At 44.8% G+C, this 20,052-nt stretch overlaps 1 protein-coding gene across 14 annotated transcripts in view; it reads right to left on the minus strand.

Moving 5' to 3' along the window:
* Magi1 (membrane associated guanylate kinase, WW and PDZ domain containing 1) overlaps positions 1-20,049 on the minus strand; it is a 612,663-nt gene extending 592,614 nt beyond the window's left edge. For 11 of the 14 annotated variants that reach the window (XM_048801225.1, XM_048801227.1, XM_015494507.2 and 8 more), the window contains exon 1: positions 19,514-20,046. In XM_048801225.1, coding sequence (XP_048657182.1) covers positions 19,514-19,931 — 418 coding nt within the window. In that variant the 5' untranslated portion in view covers positions 19,932-20,046. Of the gene's footprint in view, positions 1-19,513 lie in introns of all 14 variants that reach the window. The other 3 variants (XM_048801229.1, XM_048801228.1, XM_048801233.1) reach the window with 1 other exon arrangement.
* Positions 20,050-20,052: the final 3 nt, after the last annotated feature.

Raw genomic sequence — 20,052 nt, forward strand, 5'->3', positions numbered from 1 at the left:
TGGGGTCCGCTTCTTCCACTTAACCACTGTTCTTGAATACTATTTAATAGCCGAGGCTCTGAGATTGGAACCAGATTAGATCCGTGACCCATCTGCTATTGAGTGGAGGCATCACTGGGGGTAAGTGGAAGAAGCGGACCCCAGTGGGCTGAGTGACCGGTGTCAGGGCTGCAGAACGAAGCAACTCGGCACCCAGTGCATGACATTACTTTGGGTGTCTCTCTGGCTATGAAGGAGAAGCTATGCCCCCTTCCCACCCAGCCTCTTGGCTATGTGACCCTTCTGCAAACAAGAGAAATCAACCTGACGCTAAAAGTATGACAATGAAGGAAGCAGCACTACCGATGTATAAATCGTACCCTCATTGGTGACGAGGAGGAGCGTCAAAAGGGTACTCACAGCTCTGGAACAAATCACCCTGATCAAACTATTCCTGAAGCTCCACCCTTTGGAAATCTTAGTTTCACTTTTCAGCGAATCATTCCCTTTTGTTTAAGCCTTTTGAGTTCAGGGGGATTTGTTTCTTTATTTTTTTTGCAGGAGGACTGTGCTTTACCACTGAGTTACATCTCCAGCCCTTTATTTATTTATTTATTTATTTTTTTTATTTTATTTTTTTTTTTTTGAGACAGGTTTTCACTAAATTGCCGAGGCTGGCCTCAAACTTGCAATCCTCCTGCCTTAGCCTCCTGAATCCCTGGACTATAGGCATGCACAAACCACACCCAGCGCTTGAGTTCAGTTGTCTGTTTGTTTGGTTTTAATCAATTGTCACCAAAAGCATCAAGTGATAAAACAATTTAGCTATACAACCTCACAGCAACCCAGAGCCTCTATGCATAAAACAATCCAGCTGAAATGATTTTTCAATCATCCATCATATTAGGTGCAGGAGACAAAGCAGCCAATGGGAGAAACCTCATTTCTCACCTCATAGGACATAACTTCCAAATAAACCTCTTAGGAAAACCTGCACACAGCTGTCTATCAAACTTCTCCATGGAAACCGTCAGGAAATGCACCAGTAAAAAGAAAAGGTCATAGGGACACTGAAACCCCACCTAGTGCAAATTTTCAAATTTTAGAAATATCAACCCAGAGTGTCACTTTAGCCTCATCTTAGGACATCTGGAGGTCACACCAAAGTTAAGTGACTGTCCGAGCCATTTGTAACGGCATTGCCTTCTACACTGTTGAGCATGGCAGATACCAGCTCCATGGAGCTGCCTAGATCTAAGCTCATTAAACATAAATAAACTTCAGAGTTCAGCTCCTGAGCCACAGTGACCACATTTCAAGCGCAGAGCAGCCACATCTGAATAGTGGATTAAAGATGGGACAGCATCAGGAAGTTTCCGCCAGCTGGGGCACAGTGTTGCATGCCTGTAATCCCAGCGGCTGGGGAGGCTGAGGCAGGAGGATCACAAGTTAGAGGCCAGCCTCAGCAACTTACCAAAGTCCTAAGCAACTCAGAGAGACCCTGTCTCAAAATAAAAAAAATATTTAAAAAAAAAGGGCTGGGGATGTGGCTCAGTGGTAGAGCTCCACTGGGTTCAATCCCTGGTACAGAGAGAAAAAGAAAACTTTCCATCTTCCCAGTATATTCTACTGGCCAGGGCAATTTTTCCTCCAGAGATCCCTTTCAATTATTTTCAACTCTTAATCAAAACTTTATCTTGGTCTGGGGCTTTAGCTCAGTAGCAGAGGCTTGCCTTAGCATGCGAAAGGCACTGGGTTCAATCCTCAGCACCACGTAAAAATGAACAAATAAAATAAAGGCATGCTGTCCATCTACAACTACCAAAAAAAATTTAAGAATTAAAAAAAATTTTTTTAAAGATTTTATCTCACAGTTCTGGTGCATAGAAAATCCAAGATCCAGGGGCTGCCTCTGCTAAGGACCTTCTGGCCACATAACATAGTGAAAGACCTCACATGGGAACGAGCAAGAGAGGGCCCAAGGTGCTTTGTAACAAACCCACTCCTACAACAAGGAACCCACTCCCAGGAAAACAGCATGAATCCACTCACGACCCAAGTCTTTTTTTTTCTCCCTCTCTTTTTGTTACCGGGGATTGACTCTAGGGTCACTCCACCACTGAGTCACAACCCCAGCCCTTTTTTCTTTTTTATTTAGAGACAGATTCTCACTAAGTTCCTTAGGGCCTCACTAAATTGCTGAGGCTGGCCTCTAACTTGCAATCCTCCTGCCTCAGCCTCCCAAACTGCTGGGATTCAAAGGGTGTGCCAACACTCCCAGCTCCCAATCATCTTTGAAAGATCTCATGCCTTTTGCTTTTCAAAAGACAAGTCTGGTACTAAGAGAAAAGGTCCCACTCAAGTACCAGACTAATACTAAGACCCTAAAATGAGAAAATGACCTTCCATATACACATGTATCCACTATGTGCCCCTAAAAAAGATAGCAGCTCAAATAACACCTTTCCCATTCTTGCTCCCCACCCTCAATTCATGTTCTAACGTGGGGTCTGTGACCACCACTTATCAGGTGGCTTTGGCCTTCACACAGCCAGGACTTTGTTGCACACTGTGGTACCAGGGACCACCCCCTCCAGGACGCTGGCTCCACAGATCTGAGCTGGGGCCTTGTGAGCCCCGGACTCAACGATGACTGTCAATCCGGGGCTCTTCTGCGGGCCATTCTTGAGAGCTGGGACATAGGACAGCCCTGGGTAGGGAGACATGAGTCAGATTCGCTCACGAAGCCGTCACCTGGGCACTGCCTGAACTTGCAAATAAACTCTCCAGGGCAAAGCTGAGGTGCTTTCCACTCACCCAGGTCCAACTGGGGACCTGTGTTTCCAAAGCGGATCCTTCTCTCCCAGAAATTCTGCCTGCAATCTGTCAGCAGCCACCAGGTGAGTAGATGGGCCTGGGAACAGGGACACGGGCCACAAACACCCCCCACCCCCACCAGCACCTGACTTCTGCCTTATAAATTATCATACCTGTTTATACACCAACCCTGTGATAACGCTGTGCTTCCCAAAGAGTGTGGTTTCTTTGTTTAATTTAAGAAAAAAAATAGCCACACGTGCTAGCACACACCTGTAATCCCAGTGGTCCAGGAGGCTGAGGCAGGAGGATCGCAAGTTGGAGGCCACCGTCAGCAACTTAGCAAGGCCCCAAGCAACTCAAGGAGATCCTGTTTCTAAATAAATTTAGATTAAAAAAAAAGGGTGAGGGTAGTTTGGGGATGTGGCTCAATGGTTGAGGGCCCCTGGGTTCAATCCCAGGTACCAAAAAAAGACAAGAAAAATAAGTTGATTGGCTCACAGATTGAAACCTGCAAAAGGCAGGACATATCCTGGGCCCTGTATCCGATCAGAAACAAGTCTCACCTGTTGGCCTTTGGCTGGAATGAATGATTACAGATTCCCCCTGCCACCCCATTTTTGCTTAGATAAGCTTAAGATGAAAAACCCTAAATTAGGCTTGGCCCAGAGGCACACACCTGTCATCCCAGAAGCTCAGGAGGCTGAGGCAGGAGGATCGCAAATTCAAAGCCAGCCTCAGCAACTTAGCAAGGCCCTAAGCAACTCAGTGAGACTCTGTCTCTAAATAAAATACAAAAAAGGGCTGGGGATGGGGCTCAGTGGTTGAGTGCCCCTGAGTTCAATCCCCAGTACCTCTCCCCCCAAAAATAATAATAACTGACCTACCTTTTGGCCACCTGTCAGTAATGGCATGTGATCTCACTGTCTCAGTGACATATTGCCATCACAATGCATGAAATAAACAATCATGAAACCTCAGAGGCATGCAAAAAAAAAAAAAAAGCACTAATTATCCATGTACCAAAGGCTAGTTCCAAGTCAGCTGGGCTGCTTGCTGGGCAGGTGCATAACTGGAGATTTGCATTTGGGCACATCCACGCTCCTCTCTTTACCAAGGATCCCCAGCATCGTGGAATATGAACTTTATGTGCTGGGGAGTCTGTGCTCCCCAAAAGTGGCCATCATAGTAGAGGAGGTTGATTGGATCTTGCAGTAGTCTAAACCAGAACACTCTCCTCAGTTCTGTCTCACACATGAAGTTCTGGATCACATACAGAACAAACCATCTAAAAATGAACTCCCATACAGGCTACTGGAATGTTCCATTCTGGTATGCTTACAGAGGGAGGTAAGGGGGGCCCGAGAAGGAGAGAACAGAGACACACCCCAAATCCAAACCTAGCAAAAATTAAACTGCACACTGGGGCTTTTTGAAGCCTGTTTTCTAGTTTCTATTTTGTAAAGACCTTTTCTTCCTTGGGGTCCTTGATAGAAAAATTGTTTAGACTCAACTTCCAGTTGGAATTACCTGAACCCTGTTCCTCAGCCCTGTGCAGCTAAACCTGGCACCCAACATGGATTATGCAATGCAGAACAACCCATGATGCAGGCAGAAAGGCTTGAAAGGCTACGAGGCTTTCCATAAAAACACAATTCGACCACGTAACAGCCTCCGGGGCTGACAGTGTTGGAGGGCGTCCACTCTAGGAGAAGAAGTCAGGCAGGTGATTCAGCAGCAGAATGTCTAAAGAGTTGTGTTATCATCAACTTTCCTATCGTATACCAAACATTCCTAAGTGGTAGACATACAGTTTATTCATTCTTTTGTATTTTATTTTATTTTATTTATTTTATTTATTTCATTTCATTTCATTTCATTTTATTGGTACTGGGGATTGAACCCAGGGCACTTAACCATGAGCCACATCCCCAGCCCTTTTTATGTGTTATTTAGAGACAGGATCTCACTGAATTGCAGAAGCTGGCTGTGAACTCTCGATCCTCCTGCCTCAGCCTCCTGAGCTGCTGGGATTAACAAGTGCGTGCCACACCAAGCCCAGCTCATTCTTTTATTTTATTTTTAATATTAGGATTTTTTTCATTCTTTTCTTTTCTTTTGTTTTAAGCTTTATTTATTTTTATGTGGTGTTGAGAATCGACGAATCCAGGGCCTTTCACTTGCTAGGCAAGCGCTCTACCAATGAGCCACAACCCCAGCCCCCTTCATTTCTTTTATTTTTAAGGCCATACAAATGTCTGAACTCACAGTGAAATCACCTCTGAGCAGAGAATAGATTCTATTCTATTCCCAAGCTGGGAATTCATATCCATCTGAATGTCAATTTCAAGATGTGTTTCTGCACCCAGTTCTAAGCCTTGGCAGTCTGGGACCCTGAGACAAAATATTCCAAGAATTATGATCAGCTGTCAAAATATACTCTCTCCCGGCTCTTCATGACCAGAATTGGAAGCTGTCACCAGCTGGGCCTCAATGAGCCTACATGGACTAGTTTTAGTGCCAAACGAAACCACTTCCAGAATGTATCATTCATTTCGACACACACATTTCTTGGCCCTTTTTCTGAGCTGGTCACTATCCTCAGCCCTGAGAATACAGACATTAAATAAGAAATGTGATTACTCCTCTTGAAGAGATGAAATGTGACAGTTACCAACGAGCAAGACAAACGCATAAGGAAGCGGGTGCAAGGGTGTCGCCTGAGATCCAAACATGGTCCCAGATGTGTTCTGTTGGGGTCACCCACATTTTTGAAAGCACTCTGAACCAACATTTTAAAATTGGCAAAGTTCATTTAAAATATATATCCGAGTCTCTGGGTTCTCTTGCAAACTGGAAAGAGCTAGCAATACTGGACCAAAGTTTTTTCATGGCAGCAGCAGGCCAAAGCAGAGTGGCAACACTTCCCTCTGAACAAAGTAAGCCCTTCCAGTTTACCCCAGTCTCCACCACTCCCTAATGTCCTTTGGAAGAACTAGTCAGTATGAGTCTCTCATGGCTGCTACAAAAACCTAAGTGAAGACCCAAAGCAATCTCTCATACATGCTGCAGCAATAAGTTGATGGACTCTATGGAGACGGAGGTGATGTGGGACAGTAAAAGTCTTAAAAAGACAAAATTCGTGTGAGCCAACCGTTCCACTTCTAGACACCTATCCAAAGAAAATGCCAGAAGATGTTCACCAAAATGCATGAGGGTATTGATCGAAATGTTGGGTAAAATAGGGAACAACTAGAACAACTTTTAATTATTATTTCTCTTTTTATTACAGCATTATAATCATACGTATAGTATTTGGCTCATTTTGACAAAATGATACATGCAAGGCATTTGGTTTCAACCCCCATTCCTTTCCCTTCCTTCCTCCTTACCCCATCCTGTGTTCTATTGATCTTCCTTTCACTCTTTTGTTTTTTGTTTTGGGGGTACTGGGGATTGACACCAGGGGTGCCTAACCACTGAGCCACATCCCCAGCTCTTTTTGGTATTTTATTCAGAAACAGGATCTCACTGAGTTGCTTAGGGTCTCACTAAGTTGCTAAGGCTGGCTTTGAACCCGTGATCCTCAGGTCTAGAGCTGATGGGATTACAGGCATGTGCCAACATGCTCGGTTTACGTTGTTTGCAACCAACTATTTCATTCCCTATTTCTGCCCTTTCCCTTCCTCCCTCCCTCCTCCTTGTTCTCCTCCTCCTCTACCCATCTATCCTAAATCTTTATGATATCCAAGCTCCTTTCCTGCATAAAGAGGGGGTTGCAAGTGTGTCACCCGAGATCCAAAATCTTATTTTTCTCTAGCTTCTACATATGAGAGAAAACATTCAGCTCTTGACTTTTGAGTCTGGCTAATTGCACTAGGCATGACTTTCCCCATTTCCATCCATTTACCAGCAAATGCCATGATTTCATTCTTCTTTATGGCTGAGTAGAACTCCATTGTGCAAATATACCACGATTTCTTGATGCATTCATCTGTTGATGGGCACCTGGGTTGATTCCATAACTTGGCCATTGTGAATTGTGCTGCTAATTAACACTGAAGGAACTGTATCATTATAACTTGTTGATCTTAGTTCTTTTGGATAATACTGAGGAGTGGGATACCTGGGTCATATGGTGGTTCCATTCCTAGTTTTCTGAGGAGTCTCCACATTGCTTTCCAGAGTGGTTGTACTCATTTACAGTCCCACCAGCACAGTGTATGAGTGCACCTTGTTCCCCACATCCTCACCAACATCTATTATTGTTACTGTTGTTGTTTATTGCCTGGAATAAGATGAAATCTTGTGTAGTTTTGATTTGCCTTTCCCTGATTGCTAGAGATGTTGAACATCTTTTCATATATCTGTTGGCCATTTGTATTTCCTCTTTTGAAAAGTTCCTATTTCAACTGAAAACAATTTAATGCTCATACTCAAAGCATGATTTAACATATTACCAGATGACCAAAAACAGATCCCACAGCCATCAAAATGGCCCATACGCAGTATTTTTAAAAGTCCATGAGGGGCCAGGATTGTGGCTCAGTGGAAGAACACTTGCTTAGCACATGAGGCACTGGGTTCAAGCCTCAGCACCACATAAAAATAAATACATAAAATAAAGCCATTTTTAAAAAAGACTAAAAAAAAAAAAGTACACTGGGCATGGTCACGCACGCCTGTAATCCTAGTGGCTCAGGAGGCTGAGACAGGAGGATTGTGAGTTCAAAGCCAGCCTCAGCAAAAGCAAGGTGGTAAGCCACTCAGTGAGACCCTGTCTAAATAAAATACAAAATAGGGCTGGGGATGTGAAGTAGTTCAGTGCCCCCGAGTTCAATCCCCAGTAACAAAATAAAACGAAAGAAAGAGAAAAGAATCCATGATATAAGGCAAAAAGAAAAATCCCAGCAAAATAGCATGTACTATATAATCCTATTTTCATAAGAAAGCTAAACCTACCAATATATATGCAACTGTATGGATGGATGGTGGATAAAAATACAGTGTTAACACATGCATTTCTCTGGAGTGGGATTATGGGCAATGTGTGTATGTTTTCTTTTCATATTAACATCTTTTTGTATTCTACACATTGTTTAAATTTCATTAGAGATATCATAAAAAAAAAACTACGAAAGAACAGACCAAGTGCAGATAGTGAGTGATGGTCTTACAAGGTCACAATTCTATTTGAGTTTTTAAAAGATTAGAAACCAAAATTTGCATGCATATGCTTTTTATTTTAAAAAAAAAAATGCTCCAACACCAGAGGGGAGGGAATTTTTTTTTTTTTAACAACTTGATCTTGAGCTTTGAATTCTTAACCAAGTCACACAGACTTCAACAGGCTGATAGTCAGAGGAGGAAATGAACACACTCTCCCTATCAGATGTAAATTCCAAAGGCTCGCCAAGAATCCAGGTGGAAAGAGACGAACTCCATTGAAATCAGGCCAACGTGGCACCTCCCGTGGCTGCATTTCATAAGCAAGAGGCTCAACCACTGCACACATCTGGCCAGAATAAAAGGACCTCCAACACAATTAATTCAATATTTTCTCCACAGTTCAGAATGCTACGACTGGCAGACAACCATCTTCTATTATCACGGAAAAGTCAGACATATGGCTAAGTATATTTCATGTGCCTTAAAAATAAAATGTGGATTTTTCTAGCCAACAAGATCTTAGGCAAGAATTTTTTTTTTAATGTAAAAGATGATGCCTACTCGATACCCTCCAAAGGATTCGACTCCACAGCTATTTCTTGAGCACCTACAGAAGGCAGAGATGACACCATACATAAAACAGGGGCACCGCCTTGAAGAAGCACATGATCCAGGACGGAAGACTGTCACGCCAATCTGCAATGGCAAGGCACTCTTGTGGCTCTTGGAGGACTCGTGTGCATGCTAAATAAGAGCACCCACAGTGTTGGTGAAACAGATCAGCAAAGAACAGAAGAAGGAGGCAAATAAGCAGAATTGTTTGAAAATATGTAGTAGCACATTCTGTTTTCTAGCTGGTAAACACTCAGGGATTCCTCTTTCAATTCCTAGGAGCCTCTAAAGTGGGGTCACCAGGCTCCAGTCTAAAACAGGAGCCTCCTTAGTGACCCTCCACAGTATTTAGGATTCCAGTTTGGGGGGTCAAGTATAAAGGGCTCCAGGCAATNTCTGAAACCGTGAGCCTGAAATAAACTCTTCCTCTATGTTGTTCTTCTCGGTATTTTGGTCCCAGTGATGGAAAAACTGACGAAAACCAATGTTCAGCGCATCTCTGACCCATTCACTAGATGCCAGTCGCATCCCAGTCACTAATTGTGACAACCCAAAATGTCTCCAGACATGGCCACATGTTCCCAGGGGGTGGACCAAAGTGCTCCCACTGGAGAACCTCTACTTCAGCAGAGCTCGCTCATGTGTCGCCCCTTCTCAGCTAAAACGGATCACGACTGCTATCATGCAGGCAGCTCATGGGCCAAGCAGAGCATGGAGTGTTTTATACACAGCATCTTGTTCGGTGGCCACAATTACCCCAGAAGGTAAGGACTGCTCTCATTTTCATCTGGGAGAACTGATGTTCTGCAAGTTCACCACTCAACGGGAGGGAGAACCAGGTGACTGACTCCAAATAGGAAGCCCCACCGCCTCCCAGACATTTTTAGCATAAGAGCCCAGGCGTGGTACCAGGAAAATAGAGGATATTGGAGTCACACTCCCAAAGGTCATCAATGTTGATACTGGCCGACCTGGAATACCCAAGAAATCAGGAGACCAACTGGTCCTCCTTCCACATTTTACCACAATCTGGGAGCTAAGGACAGCTATTAGAAACAATTCATCACCTGTGACAATGTGGGCTTACACCTCCACCCACGCATGGTGGGACTCCACAGGCTTCCTTCCAACCTGTGTAAACCAATCCAGGTGGAGCCGTTTAAAAAGACAGCATTTGATATTTGAAAAATGTTCAATATCACTAGCAATTAAAGAAATGCAAATGAAAGCTACACCGAGATCCCATCTCCCTCCAGTAAGAGTGGCGATTATCAAGAATACAAGTAACAGTAAATGATGGTGAGGATGTGGGGAAAAGGCACACTCAGACATTGCTGGTGGGACTGCACATTGGTGAAACCACTCTGGAAAGCAATATGGAGATTCTTCAGGAAATCTGGAATGGAACCACCATTTGACCACCAGTTCGACCACCAGTTATCCCACCCCTCAGTTTATACTCAAAGGACTTCAAATCATCATAGCACAGTGAAGCAGCCACGTCAATGTTTATAGCAGCTTAATTCATAATAACTGAGCTCTGGACCCAACCTAGATGCCCTTCAACAGATGAATGGATTAAGAAAATGTGGTATTTATACACAGAGGAATATTACTCAGCCATAAAGAAAAATGAAATTATGACCTTTGCCAGTACATGGATGGATCTGGAGACTCTCGTGCTAAGTGAAAAAGAAAATACCCCAAAACCAAAGGCTGAATGTTCCCTCTGATATGCAGATGCTGACTCACAATGGGGGGGGGAGTGTTCACTGGATTGGACAGTGGGGGAGAGGGGCACAGAGAGGAGGGATGGGAATAGGAAAGACAGTGGAAATGAATCAGACATCACTTTCCTATATTCATATGTGAACACACAACCAGGGAAACTCCACATCATGTCCAACCACAAGACTGGCATCCTAATTAGAATAAGTTAGACTCCATATATGAATAATGTGTGAAAATACATTCTACTATCATGTATAACTAAAAAAATCAAATAAAAAAAATTTTTAAAAAGACAGCATTTGAATCACGCAAGAAAAAAAAAAATGAGGGCTTTTCCTAGACTGCAAGAGCTTTCCAGAGAATGGTGTACCACCATCTGCATCTCCAAGAGCTTGCTTGCTCTCCCCAAGTGCTTTCAGGCAGGAAACACTCAAAATAACAGAAGCCACGCTTTCTTGGGCACTTGCTATGAGCCAGGCCCCGTGCCCTGTGTTTTACTTAAATCTCTTCATTTTCATTCTCCATCGACCCTAGAAAGTAGGTTGTCGGTATCATCTCCAGGTTCAGAAGGTGAAATCACGGTGCACACGGGGAAGTCTCCTACCCAGGTTACCCAGCTAGTCAAGGGAAATGCCTCCTTTCCGTGCCAGCCACCCTGGGCCTAAAATCTGAATTTACAACATGTCGATGAATTGCTGTCTGTGGATTATTTTATGAGCAGCCCGACAGTCCTGTTAATTCTGTATACAGCAATAACTTTGAGACATGGCTTATGACCAGGGCATAATTGCCTCTGATTGCACCAGCCTGCCACTGTCCATACAGAGAGCCCCGAGTCTTGTTTCCTAACAGACTAAAAGATCAGACTTATTGTGAAGACATAGCCATGCCCCATTACCAGCACACAATGCCTCTGTCTGCAGTAATAGTGAGCTTGATACCTTAGCCATGAGAATGTAATTGTCTTACATAACTCATTGTCACAACACCGGAGACGGTGACAGAAAATGTCTACATAGCCAGGCACAATGCTTGTGATCGCAGCAGCTCGGGAGGCTGAGGCAGGAGGATCGTGAGTTCAAGGCCAGCCTCAGCAATATTAGTAAGGCCCTGAGCAACTCACTAAGACCATGTTTCAAAATAAAAGATAAAAAGGGCTGGGGATGGGGCTCAGTGGATAAGCACCCCAGGGTCCAATTTCCAGTACCAAAAAAAAGGGTGATGGAGGCAGACAGGTCGGCAAGTGGACTGGGGTCGATGGCTGGGCTACGAATAGCATGCTGTGCACAGGCCTATCCCAGAGTCTAGACTCTCAGGTCCCCATTTAAGTCAGCAACCTGGGGGCCCTTGTTACTGCCATTTACAAAATTCATCTAACACCTAAACTCAGCACTAGGTTATTCTTTTTTTTTAGAGAGAGAGAGAGAATTTTTTAATATTTATTTTTTAGTTTTGGTGGACACAACATCTTTATTTGATTTTTATGTGGTGCTGAGGATTGAACCCAGCGCCCCGTGCATGCCAGGCGAGCACACTACCACTTGAGCCACATCCCCAGCCCCAGCACTAGGTTATTCTTAAGCTCAAAGACCTCTTCCAGGTTGAGACAGGAGGATCGAGTTCAAGGCCAGCCTCAGCAATGGTGAGGTGCAACTCAGGGAGACCCTGTCTCTAAATAAAATACAAAATAGGGCTGGGGGTGGGGCTCAGTGGTCGAGGGCCCCTGAGTTCAATCCCCTGTACCATAAAAAAAAAAAAAGAATGAATAAAATTTTAAAAAAAAATCAGATCCTATAGGCCTGGGAGTTTCTGTAAGGACTTTGGCTTTCACTCAAAGATAAGATCCATAGAAATAATTAAATAATGGACTATCCTGTTATTTAGTTACTGATCTATAAAGAGGAGGTTACCAGGTGATCATAAAAGTCACTCTTCACATTCCACTTTCCAGGGTTGTCAGGTCAGAACACAATGGAACGTCCACAGGACATTTAAAGCAGGATTCAGGATGAGGCCTGTCCCTGATTTCCATGGGCTCTGGCATGGAAATAAGGACATGAATTCACAGAAACGCCACATGGATGTGGAGGCCCATGGGGGCAAAGTAGATGAAGCTCCAATGTTCACTGGGGGTTTCTCAAGGTCATGGATCTCACATAGGAGCTGCATAAGACGGGCAAAAAAGCAGTAACTTACTTTTGAGGGCATGAGTGTCAGTCCTTCATGAATCTGACAGCCTGTGTCTTCCGCGTACACAACATCAGTATGTCCTGTTACACGTCTGTGCACACTCAAGGAGAGGCCCACAAACATCACAGGGTGGTGTTTTGCATAAAAGGATCATTGTTTACAAAGCAACCTCCTCCATGTGGACCCTCGTGGTGAGGAGATGTCAGAGGTTTTCTCTTGTAAACCCCTTCTTCCCCCTTAATTCTGCCATCCCAAACTAGCCGGGTCATCACCACCACCCAATGCAGTGAGCCAAGTGTATGCCACTGCCTCACAAGGTCAAGGTTAAGTTAAAATATATATATATTAAAATATATATATATTTTTTTTAATTTGGATGGGCACAATACCTTTATTCTATTTATTTATTTGTATGTGGTGCCAAGGATCGAACCCAGTGCCACACACATGCTAGGCAAGCACTCTGCTACTGAGCTACAACCACAGCCCAAGTTAACCTATTTTTTAAGTAACAGCCCATGGCAAAGGGTGGCCACAGGAAACAATGGGCAGGTTGGACTGCCTGTCCTTGCATTATTTCTTATAGAAGCCACAAAGTGTTCTACTACGTCAACTAAACTACTCTAGAGGAGTTTTGCCAAGAACAAAAACAGGTTGATTTTTGAAAGTTTAAATTTAAAAAAAAAATTAAAAATAAAAGGCACAGCCAAGCACGGTGGCGCACACCTGTAATCCCAGCCTGTAATCGGGAGGCTGAGGCAGGAGGATCATGAGATCAAAGCCAGCCTCAGCAAAAGCAAGACACTAAGCAATTCAGTGAGACCTTGTCTCTAAATAAAATACAAAAGAGGGTTGGGGATGGGGCTCAGTGGTCGAGTGCCCCTGAGTTCAATCCCCAGTATCAAAAAGAAAAAAACAAAACTGTATATATGAAAAAGGAGAAATGATGTAGAGAGCCTAGTTGTACTTGTCGTCTGAATAAGAAGAAAGAATGGAAGATTCGTTCAAGCCTCCAACAAATTTTAGTGAGCACCTATTATCTGCTGTTATTATTTTAGCCACTGCAAAACAGGAAAATCAGAGCTGTTTCTTATTTCCATGGAACTGATATTCTAGTAGGAGAGGAAACAGACCAAAAAGATCATGTGAGAGGCACAGAGGCTATGAAGATACAAATGCATGTGAGGAGATGATTCTGGACCCAAAGAGCCACCCCATAGGCAGTGAGTGGTGTGCCAGAGACCTCAGGCAACCCGGGGAGAACCTGTTACATGCTCTCTTCCCAACTCCAGCTCCATGCATGTGTCATATGTCAAAAAACACCCTACAGTCATGTACATATAAAAAGAACAAAAAACTACAATGTAAAAGCAATAAAATTAGGGCTGGGGATGTGGCTCCATGAAAGAGCACTTGCCTTGCCTGGGTTCCATCCCCAGTACTGCAAAAGTAATAAGAAGAATAAGTCAAATCAAAGGAGGGGAAAATATAACAGGACTATTTTGTTACAGAGCTGCTGTCACACAGTCCAACTGGTCAAAGCAAATATACAGCACCAAAACAAAACACAGAAATGAACTTCAGTCAACTGCGTGTGGTCCTGACATCCTCCTGCAGTAAAAGAAGGGTCTGGCAACCCAGTTTGGGCTTTCAAATTGGGCCCTATTTATTGTCACCATCCTGCCTTTCTTTTTTTAAAGTGCAGGGACAATTTCGGTTCCTGAGTAATTTGCAAAACCGCAAAATTCATCTACAAAAATATGAAAGTGTGACCTGTAATATACCCAATTGGGAAACTCCAATCACACCATTTTAAGGCTTTGGAGTCTGGGTTATTAGTGGAAGCACTGCATTTCAGGAGCGCAAAGTACCCAGAAAGAGACACACCCGCTTATTTAGGGCTTAAAGAAACTCAGGCCCTCAAAGAGGGACTTGCCAGGTGACAGCACGCTCTGGATCCCAGGCCACCTCCTCAACTGCAGGCTATACCTTAGGGCCTCAGTACTTAAACCTGAGCAAGCTCCAGAAATACCCCCGGGCTCCACCCCTAGTGTTTCTAAACCAGCCACAGCTGCTGAGAGGGGAGGAGATTTGCAAATCTCCCCCAAGTAAAAGCTAAAGCCACTTGGTCCGGGGACTGCACTACCAGAACCAAATGTCCCAGGAATGAAGAGCAAGAGTTTGGGGTGAGACTCAGATGAATTCCAGCTCTTTCTGCCACTTGTGGTAGCTCCCTTGAAAAATTCACCCAGACACTCTGAAACTGAAGTTTCCAAAGTTTGAGTCCAGTTCAGTGAATTAAAGGAGAGGATGACCATAAAGCACTACCTTAGCAGAGGGCTTGACATATTCTGTTTTCTTTTTCTTTCTTATTTGGTGATGGGAGGGCCTCAGAGGGCTTTTGCACATGCCAAACACACCTTGGTCAGATATATTTTAACGTAAGAGCTTAAAAAAGGTGAGCTACATTCTATACCAAAGTTTTCCTAATTACATGTTCCCCCCTATCCACAGTAGAAAGGCCAAAATTCAAAAGACAAACAAGATCAAAGATTGGCAAATGCTTGGAACTAATGGCACATTAACAACAGCTTCGTTCATAGCAGTTGAACACCGTCAACATTACAAATGCACACCAGAAAGCAAAAGGGGAACCCAAACTAGTCAATATGTGTAATGGAATACTATTCAGCAATGAAAAGAATCAAAGGCCAGGCACCATTGGACACACTTGTAACCCCAGTTACTTTGGAGGCTGAGGCAGGAGGATTGCAAGTTTGAAGCCAACCCCAGGCAACTTAGCAAGACCTTGTCTCAAAATTTTTTAAAAAATTTAAATAGGACTGGAGATGTAGCTCAGTTGTAAAGCACCCCTGGGTTCAATTCCCAGCACTGCAAAAATAAAAATAAAGAATGATGCACAAAAATGTGAAATCTCCAAAATATTTTGTTGGGTAAAAAAAAAGCCAGACAGAGCCAGACATTGTGGCACACACCTGCAATCCCAGAGGCTCAGGAGGCTGAGAAAGGAGGATAGAGACTCCAAAGCCAACCCTAAGCCTTAGCAACTTAGTGAGACCCTTCCTCTAAATGAAATATAAAAAAGAGCTAGGGATGTGGCTTGGTAGTGAAGGGCCCCTGAGTTCAATCCCTGGTACTCCCAGTCCCCCCTCTCCTCAAAACAAAGCCAGACACAATAGAGTGCACACTACATGACTTCTCTTTTTATAAAGCTGAAGAACAGAGAAATCTACGATAAAAGAAATCAAAGAGTCTTTAGTAGAAGGGATTAACTGGAAAGAAACAGGAGGGAAATTTCTTGGGTAATGGAAATGTTCTTTATCTTGATTGCAGCGGTGACAACATGAACATATACATTTGTCAAAACTCATCAAATGAGACACATAAGATCTGTGCAAACTTGATTTAAACATTACACAATATACACATGTAATGAAATGTCCTACAGTAACCATGAATATATGCAACTTTGATCTTTTGATGTATCCATTAAAATTTTTTATGTATTAATTAAAATTTTATTTAAAAAGACACTGGTACCGTGGTGGTACATGCCTCCTACTTGAAAGGATGAAACAGGAGGATCAGAAGTTCGAGGCCATCCTGGGCAATTTGGGGAGACCCCTGTCTCAAAATTAAAAAAACACAAAGGGCTAGGGGTACGGTTCAGAAGTAGGGTGTGGCTAGATTCCTGCCCAGGCATGCTCTACATGCAAAAAATTTTTAAAGATCATTTTTTTAAAAATTGTGGAGCCAGGTATAGTGGCACACCCCTGTAAATCCCAGCAGCTTGGGAGGCTGAGGCAGGAGGATAACGAGTTCAAAGCCAGCCTCAGCAACTTAGGGAGGCCCTAAGCAACTCAGTGAGACCCTGTCTCTAAATAAAATATAGAATAAAGGGCTGGGGATGGGGCTCAGTGGTTGAGTGCCTCTGGGTTCAATCCCTGGTACAAAAAAAAAAAAAAAGTTGTGCATCTTACTATAGTAAAATGATACCTTAATGAAAATTTAAAACAACATGTATATATATAAAACACACACACACACACACACACACACACACACACATATATATATATATATATATATATATGTTTTTAAAGGTATTTTGTGACAAAGGACTGACACAAGATGAACAACTCCAGCCCAGAAGGTTCATTTAGTTTGATTCCCCCACAGCAGGGTCCTGCTTGGTAGAATACCATTTGCTATGGACTATTTTGGTCCATGCATCTTTCCAGAGAACTGCCATGAAATAGAATCTTCTCCCACAAGACAACCATGACATTTCCATACTGACAGTGCCCACAGTGACCCATGTCCCTGGGAGAGGCTAACTCACACAGAAGTAACATTTTGCTTTACTGTGTACCAAGAATGAGCCTCGCTCCTCCGACAAAGATGCTATAAATGAGGCAGAACTCTGTCATGTAATTAAAATCACATTCTCACCATGAAGGAGGGAATGGAGGCTGGGTGGAATGGTTTCCAGGGCCACCTTTAACTGTGATGAAGTCCTCCAATGAGCTGGCTCTGCCAGGTGATTATTACAAGAAGTTGCTGTCACACTGTCGTGGGACCCAGGCTATTCAAGTTTCCCCCTCAGCATCTTTTTTCTATCAACACAAATAGGTTCAAAACCAAGCACAATGGTTCACCCCTGTCATCCCAGTGGCTGGGGAGGCTGATGCAGGAGGATCGTGAGTTCAAAGCCAGCTTCAGCAACTTAGCGAGGCCCTAAGCAACTCAGTGAGACCCTGTCTCTAAATAAAATACAAAACAGGGCTGGGGATGGGGCTCAGTGGTTGAGTGCCCCTGATTTCAATCCCTGGTACCCACCCACCCCCCTAAAAAAAATAGGTTCAAAGGCATGCAAACAATTACCCCTGCTGTCCACATATCTGTGCACTAAGAATAGTCTGGAGCGAAGGACATTAACACTCGGAAACACTGCAGAGGTGTCTGATCCTAAACCTTCTCAATAATCTCACCCAACTTTCCTAAATTCCATGAATGAGACAGCCCTGAGCCCATGTCTCCAATCCCTCTGATTACTTGTGGAAGGGTGTGGCTCACCCACAAGCGTCTTGCACACTGCAAATGAATCCATTATACACCACCAGGCACCCCAATGGATGGGCAGGAACCCCAGCCCATTCATCCCCTGCCCTTACTCCAAAATGGCCCTGAACTGAGATCTGCAGCTGTTCCCATAAAAACGCCTGACACAGTATTTTCTCTAAAGTTCCATCAGGTCATCTTCATCCATTAACTGGCATTAAATTCATAATCCAGGCTCCCAGAGAAATAAATAAATAAATAACTGCTCAAAATTAACTCAAACATGAAAATAATAGCTAATCTTTAAATTGAGCACTTACTATTTACCAGCACTGTCCTGGGCATGTTCCCCTCATTAGCTTATGTAATCATACCCACAAGCTGGTTTACAGATAAGAACCTAAGAATATATCATGGAGCAAGGCAAGGGGGCCTCATGCAACAAGAGAGATGTGCCAATGAGTAAGGGAACATGGAGGAGGAAATATCTGCTCATCTTTGCAGAATGGTGGAGGACTTCCTGGAGGAGGTGTCCAGGTGGACATAAATGACACTTTTCCATTAAATTCAGCCCTCAAAGCTACCAAAAGGCCAGGCTTACCGGCACACCCCCACCCATCCCCTCCTCCTCCTCCTCATCTGGAAGAGGCCTGTTTCTAGAAAGGACCAGCTCAGCCCAGCCCTCCTTTCTTTTGACACATTCCTGCAGCTGCTGGCCTTCCTATGGAAACATATGGAAACTTTTCACCACATTCAGCTCCACCACCTCCTTTGGTGCTTTCATTGAGAACCTGCGTCACAGTGCTGGGCTGCACCCGGCTCACGTGGGTACAAGGGACAGTCCTTGCCTAGACCACACTGAGATGTAAGGGACCTACCACCACCACCACCAGCAAATGCATCTTTTGAAGCGGTCTTTCCTCCTGTACCGACTTCTGATAGAGGAATTTGCTTTCCTTACCTCCTCAAAATCAGCACACACACACACACACACCCCAGCCCCTAAGTACCGTCCCCCAATCCCTCCCTCCTCCTCCGAGCTTAAAGCTCTGTTAACAAGGGAACAGCTTCTGATGGTTGTGTGACCTTGGACAAGTCGCTTAACTAATGTCAGTCCTGGTTTCCTTATTGGTAATAGGGGTTTTATTTAAAAAAAAAAAAAAGTGGATCTTAGAACCGCGAATCAGAATGAGATGTGCAAATCGAGCATTTTACAGGGAGTCTCGCACTAGTCAACTGTCAGTGAACAACTGTTATCATCATCATCAATCATGAGGACGGTGACGGTGGCCGGTAAACTTGGACTAGATTCGCGCCCAGAGCGAAACCCTCCTCCCCCTCCCCCCACACCGCGGCGGAGACACATGCGTCATCCAGCTGTGGGGTGAATGCAGGCTCTGCACCGGCGGATCAGGAATCTCCCGGAGGTCACAATAGCCCCCCTGGAGGGGATACAGGATGAAGCTAGTTTTCTGATTGAAGAGATCCAAGAAATCGTAGCCCCTCTCCTTCCAGACACCCAATCACCAGGTCTAGAAACTGATTAGTGGGGCAAGAATGGCCAAAAGCTACTCGCGCTGCATCACTCCCCACCAAGAAGCCGGGGACGCGTCCCCCGCCCCTGCCTCCGTTCCCCAAGTCCCCTTCAGGCTCAGTCGAAGCTGGCCGAGATAACAGGTTGGCAAATCGGGCCCGGGAAACATCTCCCCGCTCCCTTGCGCAAATAGAGCCCCTACCCAAACGCAGGTGGGCAAACACGACCCACAACCTGGCAAGAACTTTAGGTATTTCGCCACCACCGGGGCGCACGGCCTCAACTTCTCTCCGCTGCGCTCAGAGAAGGAAAGCGGGAAATCGGGATGGTGGGGGCACCCCACAAGCCGCCTCTCTTATCGGGGTGCGCCCCCCCACACAAGGGCACGCCCCGTCTTACCTGGTCTGACGGCTTTGAAGGTGACGGCCTCCTTGCAACTGTCGATGACCCCCAGCACGTCATAGCGGGGCAGACCGGACACCCGGATCCCCTGCACCTCCAGAAGCAGCTCTCCTTCGCTCAGCTTCGGGCCCTCGCCACCGCCGGGGAGCCCCGCCACCTCGGTGGCCGCCACTGCTCCAACATATGGAAACTCCCCGTTCTCCGCGCCCCCCAGCACCGTCACCCCCAGCTCGCCCTGAGGTCCCCGCTTCACGGTGCATTCGTGAACCCTGCTAGTCCAGTGGTTCTTTTTCTGGATCACTTTCGACATGATGAGTTGAAACCCCTCCTCCTCCAAAAAAAAAAAAAAAAGGGAGTAAAAATGAGACAAGGTGCCCCCCACAGCACAAGCCCCCCAAGTCTCCTCAGGGTTCATAGGAGAAACATCTCTCCCCCAAAATTACGCCACGGGAGAGCCCCTGGGCAGCCTCGCTCCCCTGCACACTCTCGCGCACTCGAAAGCCATCATCATAAAACAAACCTTTCTGGGCTCCTCC

This window comes from Marmota marmota, unplaced genomic scaffold (assembly GCF_001458135.2).
Source record: "Marmota marmota marmota unplaced genomic scaffold, marMar, whole genome shotgun sequence".
In the NCBI taxonomy this organism is placed as follows: domain Eukaryota; kingdom Metazoa; phylum Chordata; class Mammalia; order Rodentia; family Sciuridae; genus Marmota; species Marmota marmota.